At 43.1% G+C, this 26069-nt stretch overlaps 2 protein-coding genes and 1 long non-coding RNA gene across 5 annotated transcripts; 1 reads left to right on the top strand and 2 right to left on the bottom strand.

The window, feature by feature from the left end:
• The first annotated feature begins 1000 nt into the window (after nucleotides 1-1000).
• On the top strand, nucleotides 1001-8792 carry LOC123139679 (uncharacterized). Of its 2 annotated transcripts, XR_006469624.1 has the most exons (4): nucleotides 1001-1242; nucleotides 2046-2139; nucleotides 8146-8264; nucleotides 8342-8792. It is a non-coding gene; the product is annotated as an uncharacterized lncRNA (long non-coding RNA). The 2 variants fall into 2 exon arrangements; XR_006469625.1 differs by lacking the exons at nucleotides 8146-8264; nucleotides 8342-8792 and adding an exon at nucleotides 3276-3513.
• LOC123139678 (probable LRR receptor-like serine/threonine-protein kinase At3g47570) lies at nucleotides 2466-7016 on the bottom strand. 2 transcript variants are annotated; one of them, XM_044559413.1, is made up of 4 exons: nucleotides 6780-7016; nucleotides 5994-6317; nucleotides 3198-5486; nucleotides 2466-3113 (listed from the first exon to the last, which is right to left on the bottom strand). In XM_044559413.1, exons 1-4 carry the CDS (start codon nucleotides 6844-6846, stop codon nucleotides 2677-2679), a joined length of 3117 nt encoding a protein of 1038 aa, XP_044415348.1. In that variant the 5' UTR covers nucleotides 6847-7016; the 3' UTR covers nucleotides 2466-2676. The 2 variants fall into 2 exon arrangements, with proteins under 2 accessions (XP_044415348.1, XP_044415347.1); XM_044559412.1 differs by having other exon boundaries at nucleotides 3198-6317.
• Nucleotides 8793-10958: 2166 nt separating the features above from the next.
• LOC123135006 (probable LRR receptor-like serine/threonine-protein kinase At3g47570) lies at nucleotides 10959-14301 on the bottom strand. Its single transcript, XM_044554141.1, has 2 exons — nucleotides 11559-14301; nucleotides 10959-11474 (listed from the first exon to the last, which is right to left on the bottom strand). Exons 1-2 carry the CDS (start codon nucleotides 14299-14301, stop codon nucleotides 11044-11046), a joined length of 3174 nt encoding a protein of 1057 aa, XP_044410076.1. The 3' UTR covers nucleotides 10959-11043.
• Between the last annotated feature and the right edge of the window lie 11768 nt (nucleotides 14302-26069).

The following is a 26069-nucleotide window of genomic DNA, read 5'->3' as shown; positions in this document are numbered from 1 at the left end:
TTCAATCATGCATGTTGATGCACTCAAATAAAACCATCAACACTCAAATAAAACCAAAAAGAACTTGGCACACAGAAGTAGAATAATTTGCATAAGAATCTCCGAGAAGAAAACTTAAAGCGAAGCCCTTGGTTTTTTGCAACTATCAACATCACCGGCCACCGTGGTTGGACACGATGAAGCACCAGCATTCATGGGGGCTTTGTGAGCCAAAGAAGAGACTCGGCATCGGCGAAGCCAAATTCGATGTGGAACGTCTCATGCTCCTCGAATCCAGAACACGCCACATGTCGTGGACATCGCCAAGGTAGGGTCGCATGATCCGCCGTCCTCGAACCGCCTTTTGTGTCCCTAGATCTTCGTCTTGCCTTCTTCCCATATAAATCGGTAGCATCACTCAAGACGACAACCGCCACAACACCTAGAACATACCACCCGGCGCATCAAAGTGCAACATAAAATGGGCTCCTACGGTCACTCGACTACACCATCTAGGGAGGGGATACGCTACCCAGATGGAGTCGAGATTGGAGAATACTCAATCGAAAGGTCCGCGCCACCATCACCAAAATAACACCTTTTGAAAGACTTGAGCTGACCTTAACTGTACTTTCAAAGCCGCCTTTCCCGTAAACCTCGTATGTCGGGCCCGGCTTGAAAAAGCCCAACCCCCAACTACAAGCCTGAGCCTAGCCCAAAGTCCAAAAAGTTTTTTTTTCTCAAGCCCAAGCCAAACCTAAAAACAATCGAGGCTTGCATGTGTTTTTTCCAGTGCGCGCACATGTAAGCCCGCCCGAAAAGTTGCAAAACAGAAGCCCGGCCCAGCCCGTACCGGATATTATTCGGGCCGCAAAACAGAACCCAAGCCCGGCCCGAAAGGCCGCGTACGGCCTCGCGGCAAATGTGCACGTCCCTTAGCCAGCCCAACCAGTCCAATAGCTGCGCGAGTATTTTATTTCCACTCCGTCTGAACATATCAATGGTAGTCCGCCGCCGCTACTAAGCCGCCGCCGGTGAACTCGACCGGAACCACCCTTCACGCCCCTGCTTCTCTGTGGCTGGCCTCCGTGGATCCGACCAGTCTACCGCCCACCACGGCGTCCGCTCGCTTTCTGCGACCTCATCCCCAGTTCAGCACAAGCTCACACCCCTCGCATCCCACTCCCCCTCCAGCAATGGCCGCACCCGCCGGCCGGGGTGTATTTAGCCTGCGGTCACCAGTTCGTCTGCGGGCTTAATCTGGTCCGTAAGTGCGCGCGGGATTCTTGTTCATCCCTCTTTTATCTGCTAAACTCCGCCAGTAGATTCCTCGAAATCTAGAGGCAGTAACTCTGTAGAGGCTAGCATACTTTGATTCTGCAAATCCATATGAAATAATTCATGGTTTCTGAGATTAATTTATGGTATACGTTAAATTTGGCTGCCTGAATCAAGCAGCTTCTAGTTGAATTGAATGCGAGCGCCTACCAATACCAAATACTCCCTCCGTCCCAAAAATTTTGTCCATCCGTATCTAGACAAATCTAAGACAAGAATTTTGGGACGGAGGGAGTATTACTGTTGGAACACACACACACAAAAAAATCTAGTATTTGGTTGTGGGAGACGGGAATGATACTAAGAATGACTTGAAGTTGTCTATTGCCATGATGAGTTGCAGAAATGACCGTGTATCTAGATTTTCACTCTGTTATCTCGAATAGAAGACCAGTAGGAGTTGAACTCTTCCCAGTACAGCAGAGCCAAAATAAGCAGCATGACTAGTTCTATTTTTAGATGAAGGAGGCCTTGTTGGTTTCTGTTCTTGGCATTTCATTTTGATCGTCACATTTTATAGAGCCGGAGGAGGAGGAGGAAGAAGAAGAGGGTCAAAACTTTGGAGCGGCAAAAGCCGAACTACATCTTATAGGATGTGTACATAGCATATACTTGATGTCTCAGTAGCAGTCATTATTATTATTATATCACTTCCTTTTGCTCAATAGCGTTGTTATTTCCTCGCTGCCTACTTAACACCGCCTCTGTGTTCCCTTCCCAAAAAGCAGGGGCAATAGTTGCATTTTAAGACGACAGCAGATAGAAGACACTGAACACAAGTATTGCCTGTGACATGGCACTGTAATAACCGCCTGGAGTATGGTGAGTACTGGATATCCTTTCTCCATCTAAAAGATAGTTTCCTTTTATTTATTTTCTTCTACTCCCTCCGTAAAGAAATATAAGAGCGTTTAGACCACTATCTAAACGCTCTTATATTTCTTTACAGAGGGAATAATAAAACAGAATCAAGAAAACCATAATTTATCTTGTATCTGCCCCCCATTTATACAAATCTACCATCATATAGTGACCACTGAAACTCCTGGGAACAAAGTACAGATTTGTCCGGTTGTGTTATTAGTGCATATATCATGCAGTCTTTTAGATGGAAGGGATTCACTTATATTTGTATTTAGCACAAATAGTAGCCGATACAAATGATATTACCAGTTCACAATGTAGGCATCCCCATATACAAACCATATTAACTATTGCAGGCAGAGTAACAGACAGGCTGCAAAAGGCAGATCAACAAGCTAAGAGAACATGGCCAGCCAGAAACTAACATATCAAAACCAGAGTGCAATATATAACTACTACAAAGCCATTAATTAAGAGTGGGTGCGTGATGCCAGTTCAAGGGGCCGCCCTGGTTGTTTCAGCAAAATGCCTTGCGGTATATGCAGCTGTAACAACCCCCTCATTTTGTCTTGCTTTAACATAGCCATCCCTTATCCTGTGAATCGCAGCAGCAGCATCTCTGATGCACATTCTCTCTGTTGGTGCATGCCTGCTGCATGATAGCGCAACCTTCATGACAGAGAATATGGCATGTTCCATTGTGTTGCTTCCATCCTGCAAACTATTAGCATTGGCTTCTTCAATGGACAGTAGGGCTGGATTAGCAATCTGCATTAGCATCCCTGGAAATGCATTCTCGGCATGTTTCTGCAGGGTCAACCCATCTCTGAACATGTCATGAGTAGGTGCCATGCCTGTAAACAACTCGAGGATCACAGTTCCAAAGCTGTACACATCTCCACATGAAGAAACTTGACCACCTTCGCCATATTCTACATTGCATAGATAAGAATTAGTTATTTTACATAGAAAATTAATGTTGTGCATTATGTTATTTTAGAGAAATGTTTAGCTACCTGGAGCGACGTATCCAATTGTTCCCCTTATTCCAACTGAGCTCTTTGAATTGATCAGCTGCTCAACTGTTGATTCAGGAAGAATCTTTGCAAGACCGAAATCCCCAACGTGAGCAACTAAATCCTCATTGAGAAGAATGTTGCTTGGCTTCAAGTCACAATGAATTATTGGTGGTTCACAATTGTTGTGCAAATAATCTAGTGCATCAGCAATATCAACCGTGATATTTAGTCTCTGCATCAATGTCAAGCCTTGGAGTAGATGTGTTACATGTACATCCATGTGTAACCACCTATCTAGGCTCCCATTAGGCATGAACTCGAAAACGATGGCTTTGAAGTCGTTTTGATTCAAGTCAGAGCTTGAACAACAAGTTATGACACTAATCAAGTTGCGATGGCGGATCTTACTAAGTGCCTCACACTCAGATTGAAAGCTTTTGAAAGAGCCAGACTGTTGAAGATCAAAAACCTTTACAGCTACTGTGGTCATCATATTTTTTAGCAGCAGACAACACTTATACACCGATCCATATCTTCCTCTGCCAAGCAAATTGTTTACTGCAAAGCCACTTGTTCCTTGGACCAATTCAACATATGTAACTCTGGGATGACTGTCATCCATCAACTGAAATCCTCCTGTGGTTGTAGACTGAGTTTTTGATTTCATTCTCATTGTCAAGAAAACAAGCATCAAACTCAAAATCAGAATTACTCCAGCAATTGCGGTAACTAGGGTGATCGTCAAATGGCGTTTGCTAAAGCCACATCCCACAGATTTTGTTTTGCATGCGGGCAAACGTAACTCTACTATACCACCACAAAGCCTCAAATTCCCTCCAAATGAAAATCCAGATGCATTGCTGAACACTCCCCGTAATGGAACTTTGCCATCCAGAAGGTTGAAGGACAGGTCTAACTGGTACAAAGATGCCATGTTTTCCAAGCTTTCTGGGATATGACCAGACAAGTTGTTGTGTGCAAGGTATAACTGTTCTAGGCCACCCATTAGCCCTAAATCTTTTGGAATCAAGCCTGAAAGTGTGTTCTTTGTAAGATTTAGCAACATCAGACCTCGCATTTTGTTGATAGACGATGGAATGCTACTATCAAAGGAATTATCGTCCAACCTGAGTTCTGTCAAGCTTTGGCAATTGCTGAGTGCACCAGGTAGGGGCCCTGACAAGTTGTTATGTGACAAGTATAGGCGTGCAAGCTTTGTCAAGTCGCCTACTTCAGGTGGAAGAGGACCAAGAAAGAAATTGCTCGACAAATCGAGGGCATCTGCTAGGGATGATATGTTAAAGATGTCTTTGGGCAATGGGCCTGTGAACTTATTGTTTGAAAAGGTTGCTGAAGTTATCTCTGGTAGTCTTCCAAGGCTTGCATCTTGAGGAATCACACCTGAAAGTGTGTTCTTTGTAAGATTTAGCAACATTAGACCTCTCATTTTGCTGATAGATGAGGGAATGGTACTATCAAAGGAGTTATCGTCCAACCCTAGTTCTGTCAAGCTTTGGCAATTGCTGAGTTCATTAGGTAGGGCCCCTGACAAGTTGTTTTGTGATAAGTATAGCTGTGCAAGCTTTGTCAAGCCGCCTACTTCAGGTGGAAGAGGACCAACAAAGTAATTGCCTGACAAATCCAGCGCGTCTGATAGGGACGATAGGTTAAAGATGTCTTTAGGTAATGGGCCTGTGAACTTATTGTTTGAAAAGGTTGCTGCTGTTATCTCTGGTAGTCTCCCGAGGCTTGCTGGAAGAGGCCCCTCAAATGTGTTGTTATCTGTGTATAGATTTAGTAGTTGTGTCAAGTTCCCAAGGGAGGATGGCATGAACCCTGTCAGTAGGTTATATCCCAAGTCCAGGAATTGTAGTGAACTTAGCATCCCTATGGTGTCAGGCAAAGCACCAATAAACAGGTTGTCAGCTAGCTCCAATTGATTTAGACCAACAAGATTGCCTATGCCAAATGGTATTTCTCCAGAAATCTCATTGCCTTCAACATATAATGATTGAAGTTGTGTTGATAGGTTGGCAACTGAGCTAGGCAGCACGCCACCTAGCCTGTTGCCTTGGAGGTTAAGAAAACTGAGGCGTGTGCAGTTTGTCAACAATGTCATGAACTCCCAGTCCTGCTGAGTAGTCGCCATGAACTGATTTGGTCCGAGACTGAGGAAGTTTGGACATTGCATTCCAATCTCTGGAGGCAATCTTCCTATTAAGTTGTTGAAGGAGACATCTAGTGCAAATATCTCGGTTGAGTTGACAAGAGAAGCTGGAAGGTTTCCTGTAAAGTGGTTACGGTCAATGAATAGTTGGTTTAGAATTGGGAGGTTATCCCCAAACTTTGGGGCCAGTTTACCGCTCAGTTCATTTAGTGCCAAACCCAAGCCTATTAGAGAAGAAAGGTTGAAGAGAGCTGTAGGGATGGTGCCTGAGAGGTGATTCTCTGACAGGCCTATGTAGGCAAGGACACCGAGCCTCCCAAGGCCCTCAGGGATGGCACCCTCAAGTTGGTTTGTGCTGAAATAGATTCCTTGTAGTGTTGAGAGATTGGTAAGTGATGACGGGATGGTTCCAGTGAAGTTGTTATTGCGCAGGTCTATGGCTTTGAGACTTAGCAAGTCTCCGAGCCAAGTAGGGATTTCCCCAGTCAAACGGTTTGAACCAATGTGCATTCTTTCAAGGCTGGTGCAATTCTTCAATTCATCATTTACATCACCATGAAGTGAGTTGTTGGATAAATTAAGATATCGTAGGCGAGACAGACGACCAAAGGATGAAGGTATTTCACCTTGCAGATTGTTCCGCCTGAGATCTAGAATTCTCAAGAAGGAGAGGTTCCCAATGGAAGGTGTGATCGTGCCACCAAGGACCTCCGAAGAGAGGTTAAGCACTGTGACCCTGTGCTTGTGTTTAAGGCTGCAACCAATGCCTGGCCACTGGCAGTAGTCAGTTGTTGTGTTCCATGCAGCTAGGACACCATGCTTATTGCTTAGGCTTGCCTTGAACGCCAGCAAGGAATCCACATCAGTCCTATTGTTGGATGCTCCCACTGATGCTGACTGGAGTACATATGGCAAGAGAAGCAACAGAAGAACAGGCAACATTGAAGACGCTGATAATCAGAGAAGAAATGTAAGCTCTAAGTAATTTCATATGCTACACTCAAAACCAACGAACATATTCTGATCAACTTTATTTATTATGGCTAGAGACAGGACTTTCAACACCCGGGTGCCCCTATACCCTCCATGAACAGTAAATTCGAAACAAATTGAAAAAAAAAATCAAAAGAATCTGAAACTTTGCGGGATCAAAGATGATCAAACATTTGATGTTCTTGCAAAGTTTCAGCCACAAATAACATTCGAGGAGCCCTCACCTAGAAAAACAAAATCACATTCTTCCATTATGTATTATGAATTCGTTTTTTGTATAACCTCAATTCAGTGATTGTGTGCTCTATAAGATTCAAAAGAATCGGTATCCTCGAATACAAGGTTTGACAACCCATCCAAAAAGCGGACACATTGAATTTCACCTAGAGAAAGTGAGAAGCAAGGTATGACTCACGCACCTTTTGATTTGCTGCTTCTAGTTTCTGAGGAGAAGACTGTTTTACTGCCTGTGCCGTTGCCTGACATGCAGCTCCTACCTTCGGTACTTATCTTGTATGCACTATAAAGGAGAGGAGTCAAGAAGGCCAAGCATTTGTATGCAGCTCCTACCCTCAGTACTTATGTTGTATGCACTATAAACGAGAGGAGTCAGCAAGGCCAAGCATTTGTATGCTCCATAATATCCTCTGGATAATACCTTTGCTATCTCTTGTTTTCTCTTTCTTTGCTTTTGGCATTTTACAATTATTACAGTCCGACTAGTCATTTAGAAAACGATGCCCCGTTGTCTTCTCTAGCTAGTTGTTGCCTCGTTGATGTATCGAAAATGGCAGCAAGTATAGACTGGGTAAAAGATCAAATGAAATTCGTAATATTTCTAGAAAAAAAAGGTTAAGCTGTAGCATGCCATCTGATTGGACCGTGTTGTCACGCAAGCTTCTAAATGAGGCCATCATTTTTCACTGGTTCTCCTGAAATGCAGCTTCTGCACGCCAAAGAATTTCAACGATCTGAATTGACGAACAGATTAATCTCTTCGCCTTGACTGGGATTTTGGTTTCGTCAGATTGGTCTGCACTGCGGAAATTGCAGAAGGTGGATCTGCAAAAAGGTGCTAGCCCAGTATGAAAAGTGTTTGCTATAGTTTTTTCTGTTTCGAGAACTCATCGCCAAACAAGAATAGAGTGTTTAGCCCAGTGCTAAAAGACGAGGGAACCGGGTACTACCTTACATTTTGTTTCTTCCTTAACCAAATATCGTCGAGGCTCCTCCCTCCATTGATCTCGTACGTCGCCACTGTCAGGCTTATGTACCAGCCTTCGGTACACAAATGAGAGGAGTTTGTGTACCATTTGTATGCTCAATAATACGTACGGGATAATACCCTTTCTGTCTAGTAGATGTCAGGAAGTGATTTGTATCTTGTTTTCTCTTTCCTTGTTTTTGGCATTTTACAATTATTATGGACTGGTTAGTCTTTTAGAAAACGATGCCTGCTATCTTCTCTAGCTAGTCTTTGCCTCATTAATGTATCGAGAATGACATCAAGGATAGACAACCGCCTTGACTGGGTAAAAGGCTAAATTAAATTCGGAATATTTCTAGAAGAAAATAATAAGCTTAAGAGTGCCAGCGGATTGGGCTGTGTCGTCATGCTGACCTCGAAATGAGTTTATCATTTTCACTGGTTCTCCTGAAATGCAGCCTCTTCATATCGAAGAATTACGACGATCTGAACAGATTAATCTCTCCACCCTTGATTAGACATTTGGTTTCGTTGGATTGACTTGTCTAATCTGTATGTATTCGCTGCTGCTGCTGCAGAATGCCGGGAGCTGGCACACACTCAAATGGGGGCTGGACCGACGACCGGAGCTGTTGATCTCCGTCTGGCTAGTAGCTGATGCTGACTTGGCATTCCGGTCAATGGCTAGTAGCTGAAGGTGTTCCTGTGATCTTGTTGTGGCTTTTATCTATCTGAACTTGTTGTCAGAGCTAATGCGTTTTTGCCGCGTACCAGATTTTTCAAGTGCGGGCACGTAGCAGCGGGTTTCCTATTAGTGCATCGAACTCGCTCTGTCTTTCTTGTCTCCTTACTATCACGCCCCGAATGGAGCGTCGTTGGGAGAAGCGTCGAGGTGTCGAGCTCGTGGCATGGCCAAATTTGCAGAAGCAGAACAAGGCAGGCTGAATCGAACGGTCGAAGTTGAACCAGCGCAACTGCAGGACAATATTCAGGCTGAAGCTACTACTGTCGAAACTGAACCAGCGCAAGTGCAGAGCAACATTCAGACTGAAGCTACTACTACTGATGATCTGGCTGGTGGGACCCGCAGGTCAGCTCGACCCCTAGGCCCGTCCACGTAGTGGGTTCTATGTTAGCAGTGGGTGCGTTTGTAAGCGTGTTGGTTGAGTGTAGTATTCATAGCCGCTATTGGGGATGATTTTGGCATCCTTCCATCCATCTTCTCTTCTCCCTGTAATCGGATTGCTGGATTGAATCAAACCACTTGAGCGAGAGAAAATCAAAGATACCTGTTGCTGTTGCGCTGGTTACGGAAACTAAGAGTCACCCGTTTCCGCTATATCTGTTAATGGAAACAAACATCATACATGCAGAAAACACAGAAAAAAAAATCAGAAGCCTCCACTAATGCCAGGAAAAACCCACTGAAATGTTGTCGGGTCGACAAACATCCTATGAGGCAAAAAAAAAAAAAAAACTGGCGAGACTCTGACAGAGTATCAAATGTGCTAGACTTGAAGGTAATATATATATACTACATCTGACGCAGTAGGCCAACGACATGAATGAAAATGGCAATACAAGATTACAGCTCCATCACCCCCTCCATCCAGCCCCAGTGCAAAGAGAAAATTGAACGCAGAGTTCTGTTGTCTGTTAGCTGCGCCACTCCGGCCCTCTTTTTTTTTTAGAAAGAAGACGCTAGGAGCGTCCGGCTTTAAATTAATAAAGCCCACAACGAACAGACAGAGTATCGAGCGGACGGACATTACACTGACAAACCCAAAAGCCACGGCATAGCTAAGAAGATGAAAGCAAGTCTTGACAATTTCCATATAAATTGCCATCTAGGATTACCCTGGCAATGTATAAAGTATTGCACTATTTTTGTCTGACATAGGACACAATTTGCAATCTTTGATGAATGAAAAATCTGGAAGATGCTGTAGCTTATTACTCCCTCCGTCCCATAATATAAGAACGTTTTTGACACTACACTAGTGTCAAAAACGTTTTTATATTATGGGACCGAGGGAGTAGGACTTAGTGTCTACCTTGATTCCACCAGGTCATAGGTTGCTATTAAGAAAGAAAACTGGAGGAAAAATTTACGGGATATGTCATGACCCAGAAGGATGAGTACATGACAGAGATGTAAAGTCTGGATACGCCACCGTCAGAGCTAGCAGTGAATAACGGTGGCGTGGTTTGGTGTACGTTAAGGTAAGCGTGTGGTGTTGAATTGCCTATAACTCTATAAGGCTGTGAGCTGTAACCTGGAGAGGAGAGGCATGCTGAATGAATGAAAGAAAATCTTTCCCCGTTCTTCCTCAGGTTGTGTTCTTCTCCCTTTCCCTTGCAATTATTCCTCAGGCTGTGCTCTTGAGCTGTAACCTGGAGATGCAAGCTCACGCCGATTCAGTTCTAGGTCACGGGCACTACAAAATAATAGAGATGTTGTCAAGAGATGGAAGAAACTGTAAGACAGAAATAATAATACTAGTATTTTGTTGTGGGATAGGGAAAGAATCTAGAAATGGATGAAGTTGGCTATTGCCATGAAGAATGGCAAAATGGACCAGTAGGAGTTGAAGTCTTGGCAGTAGTATAGCAGAGCCAAAATAAGCATCATGGCTTTCTTGGTTTATGGTATTGGTGTTTGACTTGGATTGTCATATATGTTGTAGAGCTGGAGGAGGAAGAAGAACAGGGTCAAAAGTTTGGAGCGGCAAAAGGCGAACTACATTTTGTAAGATGCGTACATGTCATATTACTTGATGTCTCAGTAGCAGCAGCATTATTCAGTGATGTTCACTTCCTTTCTCTGAACCGCGTTGTTATTTTCTTGATGTCTTCTGAACATTGACTCTATGCCCCCTTCCCAAAAGCAGGAGAAAACATGGTTGGATTTATAAAGGACAGATAGAAGGCACTGAAGACAAGTATTGGCTGTGACGTGGCGCTATAATGAACCCCTGACCATGGTGAGTACCGGATATCCTTTCTCCATCTAAAAGAGTTCCTTTTTTTTCTTCTAGTAGAACGTAAATAAGAGATTATATACATATTCAGCTTGTATCTGCCCATCGTTTATACAAATCTTCCATCATATAATGACCACTAAACTCCTGGGAACAAAGTATATATTTGTCCGGTCTTTGTTGTTAGTGAGCATACTATTGGTGTATATGTCATGCAGTTATAACTTTATTTTAGATGAAAGATAATTCACTAATATCAGTATTTAGCAAAGACAAGACAAATGGTAGCCGATACAAATGAGATTACTAGTTCACAATGTAGACATCCCCACATACAAACCATAATAACTGTTGCATGGCCAGACAGGCTGCAAAGGACAGATCGACAAGCTAAGAGAACATGGCCGGCTAGAAACTAACATATCAAAATCACACGGGAAGTGCAAATATAAGCACTACAAAGCCAATTATTGAGTGTGAGTGTGTGGCTTCACTTTAGGGTGCTGGCGTTGATTCTGCAGCAAAATGCCTTGCATTAGCTCTAACAACTTCCTCATTTTGTCTTCCTTTAACATAGCCATCCTTTATCTTGTGAATTGCTGCAGCAGCATCTTTGATGCACATTCTCTCTGTCGGTGCTTGCTTGCTGCATGATAGCGCAACCTTCATGACAGAGAATATGGCGTGTTCCATTGTGTTGCTGCCATCCTGCAAACTATTAGCATTGGCTTCTTCAGTGGACAATAGGAATGGATCAGCAATCTGCATTAGCATCCCTGGAAATGCATTCTGGGCATGTTTCTGCAGGGTCAACCCGTCTTTAAACATGTCATGAGTAGGTGCCATGCCTGTAAACAACTCGAGGATGACAGTTCCGAAGCTGTACACATCTCCACATGAAGAAACTTGACCACCTTCGCCATATTCTACATTGCATAGATAAGAATTAGTGATTTTGCATACAAAATTAATGTTGTGCAGTATGTAATTTTAGAGAAATGTTTAGCTACCTGGAGCGACGTATCCAATTGTTCCCCTTATTCCAACTGAGCTCTTTGAATTGATCAGCTGCTCAACTGTTGATTCAGGAAGAATCTTTGCAAGACCGAAATCCCCAACGTGAGCAACTAAATCCTCATTGAGAAGAATGTTGCTTGGCTTCAAGTCACAATGAATTATTGGTGGTTCACAATTGTTGTGCAAATAATCTAGTGCATCAGCAATATCAACCGTGATATTTAGTCTCTGCATCAATGTCAAGCCTTGGAGTAGATGTGTTACATGTACATCCATGTGTAACCACCTATCTAGGCTCCCATTAGGCATGAACTCGAAAACGATGGCTTTGAAGTCGTTTTGATTCAAGTCAGAGCTTGAACAACAAGTTATGACACTAATCAAGTTGCGATGGCGGATCTTACTAAGTGCCTCACACTCAGATTGAAAGCTTTTGAAAGAGCCAGACTGTTGAAGATCAAAAACCTTTACAGCTACTGTGGTCATCATATTTTTGAGCAGCAGACAACACTTATACACCGATCCATATCTTCCTCTGCCAAGCAAATTGTTTACTGCAAAGCCACTTGTTCCTTGGACCAATTCAGCATATGTAACTCTGGGATGACTGTCATCCATCAACTGAAATCCTCTTGTGGTTGTAGACTGAGTTTTTGATTTCATTCTCATTGTCAAGAAAACAAGCATCAAACTCAAAATCAGAATTACTCCAGCAATTGCGGTAACTAGGGTGATAGTCAAATGGCGTTTGCTAAAGCCACATCCCACAGATTTTGTTTTGCATGCGGGCAAACGTAACTCTACTATACCACCACAAAGCCTCAAATTCCCTCCAAATGAAAATCCAGATGCATTGCTGAACACTCCCCGTAATGGAACTTTGCCATCCAGAAGGTTGAAGGACAGGTCTAACTGGTACAAAGATGCCATGTTTTCCAAGCTTTCTGGGATATGACCAGACAAGTTGTTGTGTGCAAGGTATAACTGTTCTAGGCCACCCATTAGCCCTAAATCTTTTGGAATCAAGCCTGAAAGTGTGTTCTTTGTAAGATTTAGCAACATCAGACCTCGCATTTTGTTGATAGACAATGGAATGCTACTATCAAAGGAATTATCATCCAACCTGAGTTCTGTCAAGCTTTGGCAATTGCTGAGTGCACCAGGTAGGGGCCCTGACAAGTTGTTATGTGACAAGTATAGGCGTGCAAGCTTTGTCAAGTCGCCTACTTCAGGTGGAAGAGGACCAAGAAAGAAATTGCTCGACAAATCGAGGGCATCTGCTAGGGATGATATGTTAAAGATGTCTTTGGGCAATGGGCCTGTGAACTTATTGTTTGAAAAGGTTGCTGAAGTTATCTCTGGTAGTCTTCCAAGGCTTGCTGGAAGAGTCCCCTCAAACGTGTTGTTATCTGTGTACAGAATTAGTAGTTGTGTCAAGTTTCCAAGGGAGGGTGGCATGAACCCTGTCAGTAGGTTATTTGTCATGTCCAGGTATTGTAGTGAATTTAACCTTCCGATGGTGTCAGGCAAGGCACCAGTAAATCGGTTAAAACCTAGCTGCAATCGATTTAGCCCAACAAGATTGCCTATGCCAAATGGTATCTCTCCAGAAATTTCATTGCCTCCAACATATAGCACTTGGAGTTGTGCTGATAGGTTGGCAACTGAGCTAGGCAGCACGCCACATAATAGGTTGAATTCTATGCTAAGCCAAAGGAGCCGTGTGCAATTTGTCAACAACATTATGAATTCCCAGTCATGCACGGTAGTTGCAATGAACTGATTTGTTCTGAGATTGAGGTAGGCTGGACAGAGCATTCCAATCTCTCGAGGCAATTTTCCGGTGAAGTTGTTCGAGGAGACATCTAGTGTACGTATCTTAGTTAAGTTAACAAAAGAAGCTGGAAGGTTTCCTGTAAAGTGGTTAGCACCAAGGAGTAGGACCACGAGATTTGGGAGGTGATCCCCAATATCTGGGGGTAGTTTACCGCTCAGATTATTTAGTGCCATGCCCAAGCCTATTAGAGAGGAAAGGTTGAAGAGAGAGGTAGGGATGGTGCCTGAGAGGTGATTATCTGACAGGCCCATCGAGACAAGCCTGCCAAACCTGCCAAGGCCCTCAGGGATGGCACCCTCAAGTTGGTTTCTCGTGAAATAGATTCCTTTCACTGCTGAGAGATTGGTAAGCGATGTCGGGATGATTCCAGTGAAGTTGTTTGCGAACATGTCTATGACCTCGAGACTTGACAAGTCTCCGAGCCAAGCAGGAATTTCTCCAGTCAAGCGATTGGAAGCAATATTCATTCTTCGAAGGCTGGTGCAATTCTTTAATTCAGCATTTACATCACCATGAAGTGAGTTGTTGGACAAACCAAGATATCTTAGGCGAGACAGACGGCCAATTGTTGAAGGTATCTCACCTTGCAAGTTGTTCCATCTGAGGTCTAGAATTCTCAAGAAGGAGAGGTTCCCAATGGAAGGTGAGATCGTGCCACCAAGGCCCTCCGAAGAGAGGTTAAGCACTATGACCCTGTGCTTGTGCTTAAGGCTGCAACTGACGCCTGGCCACAAACAGAAGTCAGTAGTTGTGTTCCATGCAGCTAGGACACCATGCTGATTGCTTACACTTGCCTTGAACGCCAACAAAGAATCTACATCAGTCCTATTGTTGAATGCTCTAACTGCCACTGATTGGAGTACATATGGCAACAGAAGCAACAGAAGAACAGGAAACATCGAAGACGCTGGCAATCAGAGAAATGATGTAAGCTTCAAGTAACTCCATATTCTACACTCAAAGCGAGTGAACATATTATAATCAATTTTATAGCTAACCTCTTCTGCTATTGTTTAATGCATGTTCAACTCTATTATTGTTTGTCTACCTTTTTCATTATTATTTTAGAAATGATGAAATTGCATAGGTAAACAACCTTTAGGGTTAAGGCAACAAAAATCCACAAGTCCAGGGGATTTTTGCTAATACTCACACCCCTTTGACCGAAAGTAGTTTTCCCTAGCGGTTCCCCGTCTCCCTTCCTAGTGGTGCGTGCTGGTGCGGGGTGGTTGCCTCGTCAGGAGGCATGCGCTTTGCAAGGAGACGCGGCACGAGTATGGCTAGGGCGTCCGCGACAGCGCGGATGGCTGTGTGCCGGTGTTTGGCGGAGCGCGCTTGGACAGGGACGCGGCTGTGAGTTTGTCCAGATCTAGAGCGAATGGCTCCTCCGGGCGGTTGTCCATGGGCGGATCCACCCGAGCGTGACGTGCTGCAGGGCTCTGGTGGGGTTTGTTCAGCGGCATGACGCTGCTGTGACGGACTCGTCCGGGGTGCAAGTGGTTTGGGTCTATGGGGCCGGTGATGCTCGAAGCTGGTGGTCGTGCCCCTACCGACGGTGCAGAATGGCAGCAGCGGTCTTCCTTCCCTTGGGTCTAGGACGATGGTGTGGTTGTGAGCCGGGGCTCATGCTCGGGTGGATCTGAACGGGCCCTCAGGGCGAGGCAGAGTTGGCATTCCAGATAGGTGAGGTTGGGTTCAGTTGGGAGGTGTCCGCGGGCAATGAGGTCCCTCTTCCCGTGGGTATGGTGGGCGTTGGTGGTGGTCGGCGCTCCAGTACACTGTCTGGCAGATCGGCGTCAAGGGCCGCGGGCATGGTGTCGTGCAAGCGTGCTTGGCGACAACCGTCGGGTAGTCATGGGGTTGTATCTCCCCCGGTCCACATAGACTGGCTAGAGACGCGGACGTGGGCGCCTCGTACCAATGGAGGGGTCGACCCAGACTTTGTGGCTGATGTCGGGCTAGGAGTGAACGCCTTTCACTCCTACCGTGATGTGGGTGGTTGGTGGTGTCTCGACATGGATGCCGGGGAGGTGTCCTCGGATGACGGTCTGCATGGTTGGCTCTTCGGCGGGCACCATGGCGGTGATATCCTTCCCTCTTGGTTGTGTGGGCGGCGAGAGGTGGAGCAGCGTGTGGCTCGGGCGCGCTTTCTGTCACTGGCAATAGTGCTGCCCCGATCTAGATCTGCAGTTCTGAACTCGTCGGGCTTGTCCTGGAGACCTCGTGGTGACACAGGAAGTTGCCAAGCGAAAGCTCCACCTTTGTCGCCGATGACATTGACGCTCGGGGCCACCCTTTACTTCTTGAAGATGCCGTCATGGTGCTCCTCTGAGTGTTTGGGTACCGGGTGAAAACCGTTGTCTAGTGTGGACTCAGCAACGACGACGCTTGGCGCCGTTCTCCCTCCTGGGGGTGTTGACATGTAGCTTAGGTGTTATAGGGCATAGCATGGTGTTGCACTATGTGCTTTCTTTCCGTAGCAAAGTCGTGTCTGTCCTGCATGATCCGGCTATCATGTGATTTGCGTTGTACGAGGGCTATCTCATCACATTGTATCATTTGGCCGTGCACTTTGTTCGGTTATTGTTTTATACTCCCTTCTGTTTTATTTACTCTGCATATTAGGTTTATCGAAAGTCAAACTTTATACACTTTGATCAAGTTGTAGAAAAATTTGTTATCATATACACCCCCAAATCAATACCACTGGATTCATCTTTGCATATATTTTCACATAGTATAGATTTGTTATGGTACTTCAATCAAAACTAATATGCGGAGTAAATAAAAACGGAGGGAGTACATCAAACGAGGTGAAAGCCTAATTTTGAGAAGTAGTTTTCCCTACACAAATGCCAAAGCACAACTTGATGAGATATGAATCACATACCTTCTTTATATTTCCTGCTGGTGGTTTCTTTGTATCCAGTGTGGCATGGCTTTGCGCCTTTGCCGGTTAAAGATGACACTGCCAGTTGGCGACTCCTCTAGAGCTCGGTGTCGAGCGGAGCAAGCAGCAGGAGGAGCAGCCACTGCTGTACCTGCTAATTTTGTTCTTCAGGGGGAGCAGATTAGATGGATACACAACAAAACAGAAGCAGGCTATGAGGATTTTATAAGGATGAAATGTGTGGTGGGCCCCAGTAAAAAAGAAAAGAAAAGGAAATGTGCGGTGGAGAAAAATCAACTTCTCTTCAGTTGGACTGTTACTTCACAGCGCTTTGTTTTCCCTCTCAAATCAAAGACTAGCTGATTTATTGAGAATTTTGTCAAGCTGTAAATTCATTTGAATAAACCGAGTTCTACCCATATGTGACTGGTTTGATTTATATTAGTATAAGAAGGCGGTGAAATAGTGTGAAAAGAGCACCACGACGAGTTTCGAGTGCAGCGTTTGGGTGCCCAGGCTCATCTCCACCCGGTCAAAAAAAATCACAAAAAATTCAAAAAATTCTATTTTTTTCTTTCCTGTGGTAGAAAATTTATTGCGTGAGATCCACTTCAATTTTAAGATCATTTGGACATCTGAGTAGCTCTAAAAAAGACAAATCATGTCAGAATAGTGCATGAACAGTAAACTTTTTACAGACCCCAAATTTGTTTTTTTCCAAGAGCTGCTCAGATGTCCAAATGATTTGAAAATTGAAGCGGGCCTCACGCATCAAATTATCTACCATGCAAAAAAGGATTTTTTTTCTTGAATTTTTCTACTATTTGTTTTGATTTTTTCTTCAGCGTGGATGCAGATGAGCCTGGGCTCGGAAGTGGATTATCGACGCACGAGTTGATCTCTCTCTCCCTCCCCTCTCCCCCTCTCTCTCTCTCTCTCTCTCTCTCTCTCTCCTAATTCCTCCTTTTAGAACAACACCTAGTTGTACGCGCTATTTATCCTTTCCGTGCGATCTAAAATATTTGTTTGTTTTTATAGCCTAGCCTTTTACTTCAATGGGGTCTATTTTCTTTAAAATTCTTAACATGAGTTGTAACTTATTTCTTTTTGTTTGAATTACAGATTGCACTTATGTATCCTTGATAATTTGTTTTCCTGTTCATAAAATCTGTCAGACTCCGGGTTGATGGTAGATGGCAGAACATGTTTTTATTTTTTTGTAATTGTGCATATGTTACAAGATCCAAAATAATGGTATGTACAAATTAGTACAAGATTGCACATCCCTTCACCCGAAAGGTGAAAGAGCAACATGATGAGATATGAATAACATACCTTCTTTATATATCCTGGTGGTGGCTTCTTTGCAGTGTGGCACGGGGCTTGCTGGTTAAAGAAGGCACTGCGAGCCTGTGAGTGGCCAACTCGTCCGAGACTCCTCGTCGTCAAGCGGAGCAAGCAGCATGAGGAAGCGGATTTTTTGTGTTTATTACTGTTCTTTAAATGAAGCAGCTGTTTCTGCGCTAGATTTGGATGGTACGCAGCAAAGCATAAGCAGTCTATGAGATTATAAGGACGAAATGTGTGGTGGGCCCCAGCAAAAAGAAGAAGAAATCTGTAGTGGAGAAGAACCAACTTCTCTTCAATTGGACAACTAGTTACAGCGTTTTGTTTTCTAAGATCGAAAAGTAGCAGATTTAATGAGATTTTTCGTCAAGCTGTAAATTTGCATTTATATTTTGTTTGGCTAAACCGAGTTGTTGTAGGCATATGCGACTGATTTGCTTTATTCGTAAAAGGCGGTGAAATGGAGTGAAAAGACGTGTTTATTATAAATACGCCAAAAACACACTGTTTACTCCGAGAAACACATTAAACTCATGCCGGTAGCCTGGCAGTACATAGAAAGTTCATAATGCAAAAACTACACCAGTCATTGCATAAAAATAGTAAACAGAAGTTCAATCTTCAAACTTTTGTAGTTTGCCAATATAAAAATAAAAAATCCACTCTATTAAACCTGCAACAGTTCACTGTAACAAAAACAAAAAGCATTAGAGAAACACACATTAGCTAAAAACATTAGTTTATTGCTAAAAACTACTTGGTGTCAAAAATGATCTTACATTTTGGGACGGGGGGAGTAGAACAGATCATTGTATAATTTTTCTTTTCAGAATGAAAACAATCTTGGAGCTCCAGCAGTTCTCCATATAAAAACAGAAGTTCACTATGCTAAAAGTATACTCTTCAAACTTATATAAAAGTCAGGTTTCCACTCTGCTCAAACTGCTTTGGTGTCCGCCTGAATTCGAAGCCACCATCTTGGCCATAAAACCCACAATAAAGTTTGTGGCTGTCTAATTGATGCAGTCAGTGAATGCTCTCGATTATTCTATTCCTGATAGAAGGGTCATGGCGTCCCGGAAGCATTCCATCCAGCAGCGGCGTCTCCTTCAACCATGCGAGGACAAAACTGATGTTAGCTACATTCGAGCGTTCACCGCACAGAGGCGATTTCAAACAGTACCTATATGGTAATAAATCCAAAGAAAACATCATGGCAGTTATCAATCTGACTTTATTGATATTATGGACTGTAGCCGGACATAGTGAGGCATCATCATGATGCAGAGGCCGGGGGCATATGCCTCCATTTTCAAAAAAAAAAAAACCGGACATAGTGATAGAAAATACAACAAACGTCATGGCCGTGTACCGCTCAAGATCACCATTTCTCTTTTTGATAGAAATTGTCTGGCCAGAAGTTCACTTGGTAGCGCCGGACGGTAAAGTCCTTCAGTGCCAGCGGTACACATACTCTGTTTTTTCGGAGTGCAAATCTACAGGCACTATCATATGAGTCGATCTGAACCTAAGACACCGTCAACCCCGAGCCGGAAGGCCTGGCCGTGTGGTACACGTACGTCAAGCCGATGTGTTCCCTCGTCGGGCAGCCATCTATAGACGGCGAGCTTCAACAGCCATGAAGATCACCTCCATACGGGAGGTATAGGTGGAAGGAACTGCTTTACCACCTGCTGCCGTGCACGACCTTGACAATAACATTGACCTTGCCAGTCAAGAAGAGCCACTTAATTACGAGGTCGTTGCCTACTTGTTCACTAGTTAGTGGTACGTAGCTTGCTTTGGCCCTCGACATCGTCATGGCTAATAGCATGCGTGGTCGTCAACATCATGGATAACAGCACGCATCTGTAGTGGCACCTTTTTGACTTGTTCGCGACTTCAGTGAAATCTTGATAGTGGATTATATCTAGAAACAAAATTAAGCTAATGGATGCGAAAAATTCAACTAGTAGCACCTTTTTGACTTGTTGACAACTTATGTGAGTGCAATGTGGACTATATCTGAAAACAAAATTAAACTCAGGGGTGTGAACTGATTGGGCTATGTTGCCACTATGGCTTCAATGCCGCCTCAGTTCAGAAAATGAAGAATCGCGGCGATCTTAAATACTCCAGTACTTTGTAGCCTTGAACTTTTTGGACCATGAGAGGCTCAGCACTGCCCTCTGCTGTGCTTGTAGCAGAGGGTAGTGCTGAGCCTCTCATGGTCCAAAAAACACCATTCATTCATGTTAGTTGTTACCACAAGCATTGAGGTCATGTTTATTACTTTATCAATCCCGCTCCACTTTTGTCTAGTTGGATGTGCCGTCTAAAACAATATCAATCTTTTAAAGTAATGGCATTATCATCCTCCAGTCCAAATATTGAGACAAATGATATGCTTTTGTGTGTGTGCGTGCCAAGAGCATATCCCTTGAGCACATCGAGATACTGGTGGACCATGCATCGATCATTCTTGATTCTAACTCTCCAGTATCCTCCACCGCATGCCACCCATTCAAATTCAAATTGGGATGATTACAGCAGGAAGGCTTTGCAGACATCATTAAGAATGTTTGGAAAAGGCCCACCGGTGGTCGAATGCCAATACAGATATGGAATTTTATTATCCATGTCACAAGGCGATTCTTTACTGGATGGAAAAAACACATCACCGACATATACAAAAAAGAAAAGCAAAGCCTGGCCACTATTAATGATGACCTCAACAAATGGCAGAGACTCGCACACTGCCTGAACATGAGATTGATATGAAAATTCAATTCAATGAGCCGATAGCACACCTCTTGCGAGAAGAGAAAAGTGGTTACCAAAGATCCAAAGCCCGGTTTATCTTGGAGGGAGAAATTAAACAACCCACAATATTTCTACATGGTCGCCAATGAGCGACATAGATAAAAGTGTATTTTTAGTCTCCAACGAGATGAGGGACAGATCGAAGGACAATAAGAGCTGAAATATTATATAAACAGATACTACAAGTCTATGTTCGGGGCTCCGGATGAGGGTAGTGTGCCGCCCCGGCGCAGCCACCGATTCCTGACCGTTATGCGTGGCGGGATCTAGATTGTCCCCATGCATAGATCAACACTTGGAGGTTCTTTGCTAATGGGCTCGTGGTAAAGAAGGAATTCATTGTTGGTATGAGGAGTCTATCATTCCTATTAAGACAGGTTACAGGTAGCTTAACCCTCGACGAGGCCCAAATGGATAATATCCCATAACTCACGGGAGAACAAAATTATATCATCACAATACCTTTCAAGGAAGAGGAAGTGAGAGCTGCGGTGTTCCAAATGGAACACAACAAAGCTTCGGGCCCCAATGGCTTCCCCGCAGAGTTCTATCGGAACTTCTAGGATGTCATCAAGTTTGACCTTATTGATTTGTTGAATTTCTTCATGCCGACCAACTTGACCTATCAAGGCTTAATTTTGGTGAAATAGTTTTGTTTCCAAAGACTATGAAGGCTGAATGGATTCAGTAGTCTTTGTCTAGAGTTGTATAGTCGTGATGTTTCAGTTAGGCACGTGCTAACTCTAGACCAGAGCATTTATGAGACTTGCTACTATGAGACAAGAACGACATCAACACTGCGGTGTGCAAGCCCTCTAGATCCATTGCTAGTGATAGATGTGTGCCTCTCTAAGAGTTGGCAGAATTTCTCTATTCATATCTCATGTACGTAATTACAATGCGGCAAATGCACTATGGCAAGGCATGTGACCGAACAAAGCACTGCAACCAACTGATAGACAAGAATCGTTTACCTTATTTTAATGCTAGAGAGCAAAAGACATATGGGTTACACTGGGATTGACATTCTTGAACGAATAAGTTGGTGTATGCTTTTGAGGGGAGGGGGCTTATGTCTTATTCTCATCGACCCCACCAAGATCCATATTAAATGTTGAAGATAATTCACAGAGATATCAAAGATAACTTGATCCCATATTAGATATAATATAATATAACAAACGGTCCACAAATTTGGTTGGTTTTCCATCTTTCCAAAGTCCCCAAGTACGAACCGATAGAATCACCAACTCAAGTTACAATATTTTATTGGATTGATGAAATTTTATGATCTCACAGAAAGGTATTGAAGCTATAGATGTCCAATTTTCCAACAAAAAAACACCTCCCACCACATATTCAGGTGACATGTAACTGCTATTTTAATCATTTCAACAGAGCATGCTATCGCCGGCCAGTATTAATATACATACGATAAGCTTCTCCTCTTCATGAATGCAATGGCCAAGAATTCTAACTAGACTCCCATGCTACAATTTGGCAATTAAATTTACTTCATTGCTAAGCTCCTCGATACCTTGTTCCAGAATCATCACTAAACATTTTGATAATCATTTCATCTCCATTTTCAAGTATACCATTGTAGGCCTTGCCAAAACCTCCTTTTGATGCAGATTGGAATAGGAGAAAATTGCCCCTTGCATTGACTAATAAAATTATTTTGTGGCATGTAACACCAACACTAATAAAACCATTAAATGGCAATGATAGGGGCGGGGGCTCTTGCCCCCCCCCCCCCACACACACACATAACTTCATACTATTTTCTCAGTACTTGTGTATGCTAACGTAACTCTAATTTAATAACCAATTTAGTCATGTTTTTCTGAGTTTTGCACACACTTTATTTCCTTCCATAGGGCCTCGGAAGCAATAGGACTAGCCATTCTCGCAAGTTCCTAGAGTGGCAGAGGATTATTTGCAACCCTGCTAGTCACAATATAAGCATCAGTTTGCAATCTCTGACACACTTTCACACCGCATACAAACACGTAGTTGCTTCACTTCATGTTAAAGCACTATTTGCAAAGACGCGCCCTCGACGTGAATGCTTGCTAATATCCACCAAGCAGGCGACGCATGCTGCGGTGCACAACTTTGAGAGAGGGTTTGTAGCACGCAGCGGCCAGTATACACACTAAGTCACGCATTTATGGTGTTTGTAGCATGCATGATTTTTTGAGAGATTGCATGCATGCTCCATCCACTTCACCATGATAGTTACACTCTCTCATGCTTTTTAATTTGACTTTCAATTGAACTGAAAGTTTAATTTATTTTTTATTTGCATATTTATGTTCCTTGCTATGGAAACCTTTAGAAAGAACACTCTTGAATACATTTTGACATGTTGTAAAATTTCACCAAGTTCGAAATATTAAAACTTGATAATAAAGAAGGATAGTGAAAAATTTACAATATTAAGTTTCTGCCAAGTTTTACCAAGTTCGAGCCTATTGTTTTGTACATCTTAAATTTCCTAAGGAATGATTGCAAGGCTTGTAGCGATATCCATGGCTCCGGAGCCACACACCGTCGACATTATCAAGGCAAATCATCGAATCCACCACCCTCGAACCGCCCTCTGTGTCCCTAGATACATGTCTACCCCATGACATGACCACCGCTCAAGAAGAGAACTTCCACACCACCTATAAATGTTGGATCCGCTACGCCAAACAATCAATATAAGAGGACTCCCACAAACCCCTAGAATACTCCATCGGGGCGCAGTCTATATGGAGCCCGAACTGGAGAACACTTATTCCAAATGTTCGCACCACGTGCATTAAAGTTATCGTGAAAACACTTTACCTAACCCTAAGCGCATCTCTAACCCTTGCCTAAAAAAACTTTAACTCTTCAAAAAATTCCCTTTTATGGAGCTCTAACCCAGCTAACACTAACCCAGCTAACACTTCCACTATACATATGGATTGTTATGTATAATTAAGTAGTATGTGGCAATCTATTTTTGATTTTAGTGCACATTTTTAGTTTTAGGGAGTTAATTTTTGGGGAAGTGTTAGCTCCACAATCTTTACTCCTCGTTAAGGTTTAGCAAAATAATTGCTAGTCGCTTAGCCCCCCCCCCCCCCAGTCGACAATACCAATCCTTTTAGCCGGCCCAAAACTATCGCGATGTAGGCGAGACCTAAGAGGAATTGGAATGGATGAATAATAGCTCTCACGGTTGACACCCACGAGCATCAACTAGGGTTCTATTCCATTTCCTCGCTTTCAAAGTGGACTCTGAGAGGTGGACCGAGTTGCTCGGTAGCAGCTAAAGGGGGGGTATGGGCTGGAGAGATAACTGACCGCGAGCAACCATGCGCTCAGGCCTAGCTTATTATTGACCTCGCCAACTTTTCTAAGTTTATAACTCCTGTGAATTTCCTAAAAAAATATCCCGTGCATGTTGTTGTAGTGTTGTAGAGAACTCATTATAATGTTGTTGTATGTTATGGAAAATAGTAATATGGTTGTCAATCTTACCCCTGAGTTGGATTTCTTTAGGAGAAGACTTACCCCTAATTTTGTAGAATAATCGAATTTTATGAAGTTGAAGTGTGTTGGTTTCTTGTCTTCCCACAGACACGATGTTATCTCCTGGAAATTTGGGCCTAACAAAAGATTTACCACCAAATCCGTGTATGAACTGCTAGAAAATCCTTTTGCTGGTTGTGAGTATAGGCGGAGCTGGAAAGCTGGGTTACCTTTAAAATTACAAATCTTTCTTGGGAAAATATTACAGTTCTAATTAGGCATGAGGTGAAGAGAAGGAATTGGCCTGATAACCCTAAGTATTCATTCTGTGGTGAGAGAGAAACCTCTCAACACCTATTCTTTTTTTTCCCAGTTGCTAGGGTGGCCTGGCATACTGTGGGCTTGATCTTTGGGACCGATCTATGACCAAATAATATCTGACAATTTTCGCCTTGTGATATACTCCCTCCGTTCCAAAATAAGTGACTCAACTTTGTACTAACATTGTACTAAAGTTAGTGCAAAGTCGAGTCACTTAATTTGGGACGGAGGGAGTACTTTCTTTCCTAATGGGAATTTTTTTTACAATGTTAGAGCATTTGGAATTGCTGCACCAGAGCAACCTTCGAGTTCAAGTTGCCTCAGTTACCATTTGTAAGTGCATTTGCTTCGTGTGCTTCTCTATGTCCTTGGAAAGTTTACAGAAGGCTAGTGACTTGGACTATTGGGGTATGAAACTACTCTTCTCAGGAGCAATGCTACAAATACGATGAAGATTTGTGCGGCGATCTTGGAAGGAAGTGCTAACCATGGATAGCTGGGTGTCGGACGTTGCCCATGCTGCTACTTTTGCACGTGGTTCTTCCAGAAGGCTTCACTTACACTAGACGTGTGTTCTAGTTATGTTTTGTTGTAACTTGAACATGTTGGTTCTGGCTGTGGTAGCATAGTTTTTGTCGTGATATCATGTTTTTGTCCCATGATGTGTGTCTATTGTGAGCACACATAATGGGTTTCTTGATAGTGCTTTGAGCTCACTTTTCCCCTTTCCCGCTCCCTGAATCTTCTTATTGGTTACAAACAAGTTGTATTTCCATTATGTGTTATATTGGAAAGCAATTTATGCCCGATTCAAAAAGAAAATGTGTTGGTCAAGTGGCTGGCTCTGCCTACCTCCCTTCATCCTTCGAAGAGTGTACTTCCAACTTTGTTGGAGGCTCGAACTATCTTAAAGTTTGACCGAGTTTGTGCAAAAATATATCAATTTTTGTGATACCAAATAGGTATATGATAAAAAAATAATATTTTTATCACAATCTAATGCTACTAATTTTATGGCATAAATGTTGGGTTAAACATAAAAGTTTGACTTTTCAACAAAGTTGGAATTCCACTCTTTCAAAGACGGAGGAAGTCTGTGCATACGCATACGTACCTGCCGTCAGATTTTGAGAGGGTGATTATTTTGAGCTGGTGCATGCGCTGACTAGTGCTTACGATGGCAACACTTAGTCAGATTGGAATTATGCATGGACGACGGTGAGTGGTTGAGTGCTGACTGTTGTGCTCGATCGACGTGTAGCCGGAGCCGTTACTAAGCAGCACAAAACACGACTACTGTTCCGTTTCTTCCTCTCAAAGCGGTGCGCGCCCTATGCCTCACTTATAGCAAGGTGAAAGGCAGCATCGCTTACAGGGAGCCGATGCTGGGATGGCCAGTCAGAATGTGAGTTCGCCACGTTGGTGTCAGCCAACGTTGCAAATATAGTTTTTTTTTGTTTTATTCAGATTTTAAAAGAATATATTTTACAAAAACTTAAATTCATTTCTAAAAAGTAAAACCATGAATTTGAAAAGGTTACATATTAAAAAAAGTTAGGCCTTTTTAAAAAAGCGTGTATAGCTTTAAAAAGATGTCCTTGACAATGAATAATGTTCCTGTGTTTCAAAAGGTTGCATGTAGTTTTTTCAGAAAATTGTGCATACAATGTAAAAAATATGTTTGCATAATATAAAAAAAGTATTGTACCATTAAAAAAGTTATGTAACATTTTAAAACAATAGTCTCTTGTTTAAAATATATTAAAATAGAAAATATTC

This window comes from Triticum aestivum, chromosome 6B (genome assembly GCF_018294505.1).
Source record: "Triticum aestivum cultivar Chinese Spring chromosome 6B, IWGSC CS RefSeq v2.1, whole genome shotgun sequence".
NCBI lineage: Eukaryota > Viridiplantae > Streptophyta > Magnoliopsida > Poales > Poaceae > Triticum > Triticum aestivum.
The sequence above is the reverse complement of the archived record's forward strand: the minus strand, read 5'-3'. Positions and strand labels throughout refer to the sequence as shown.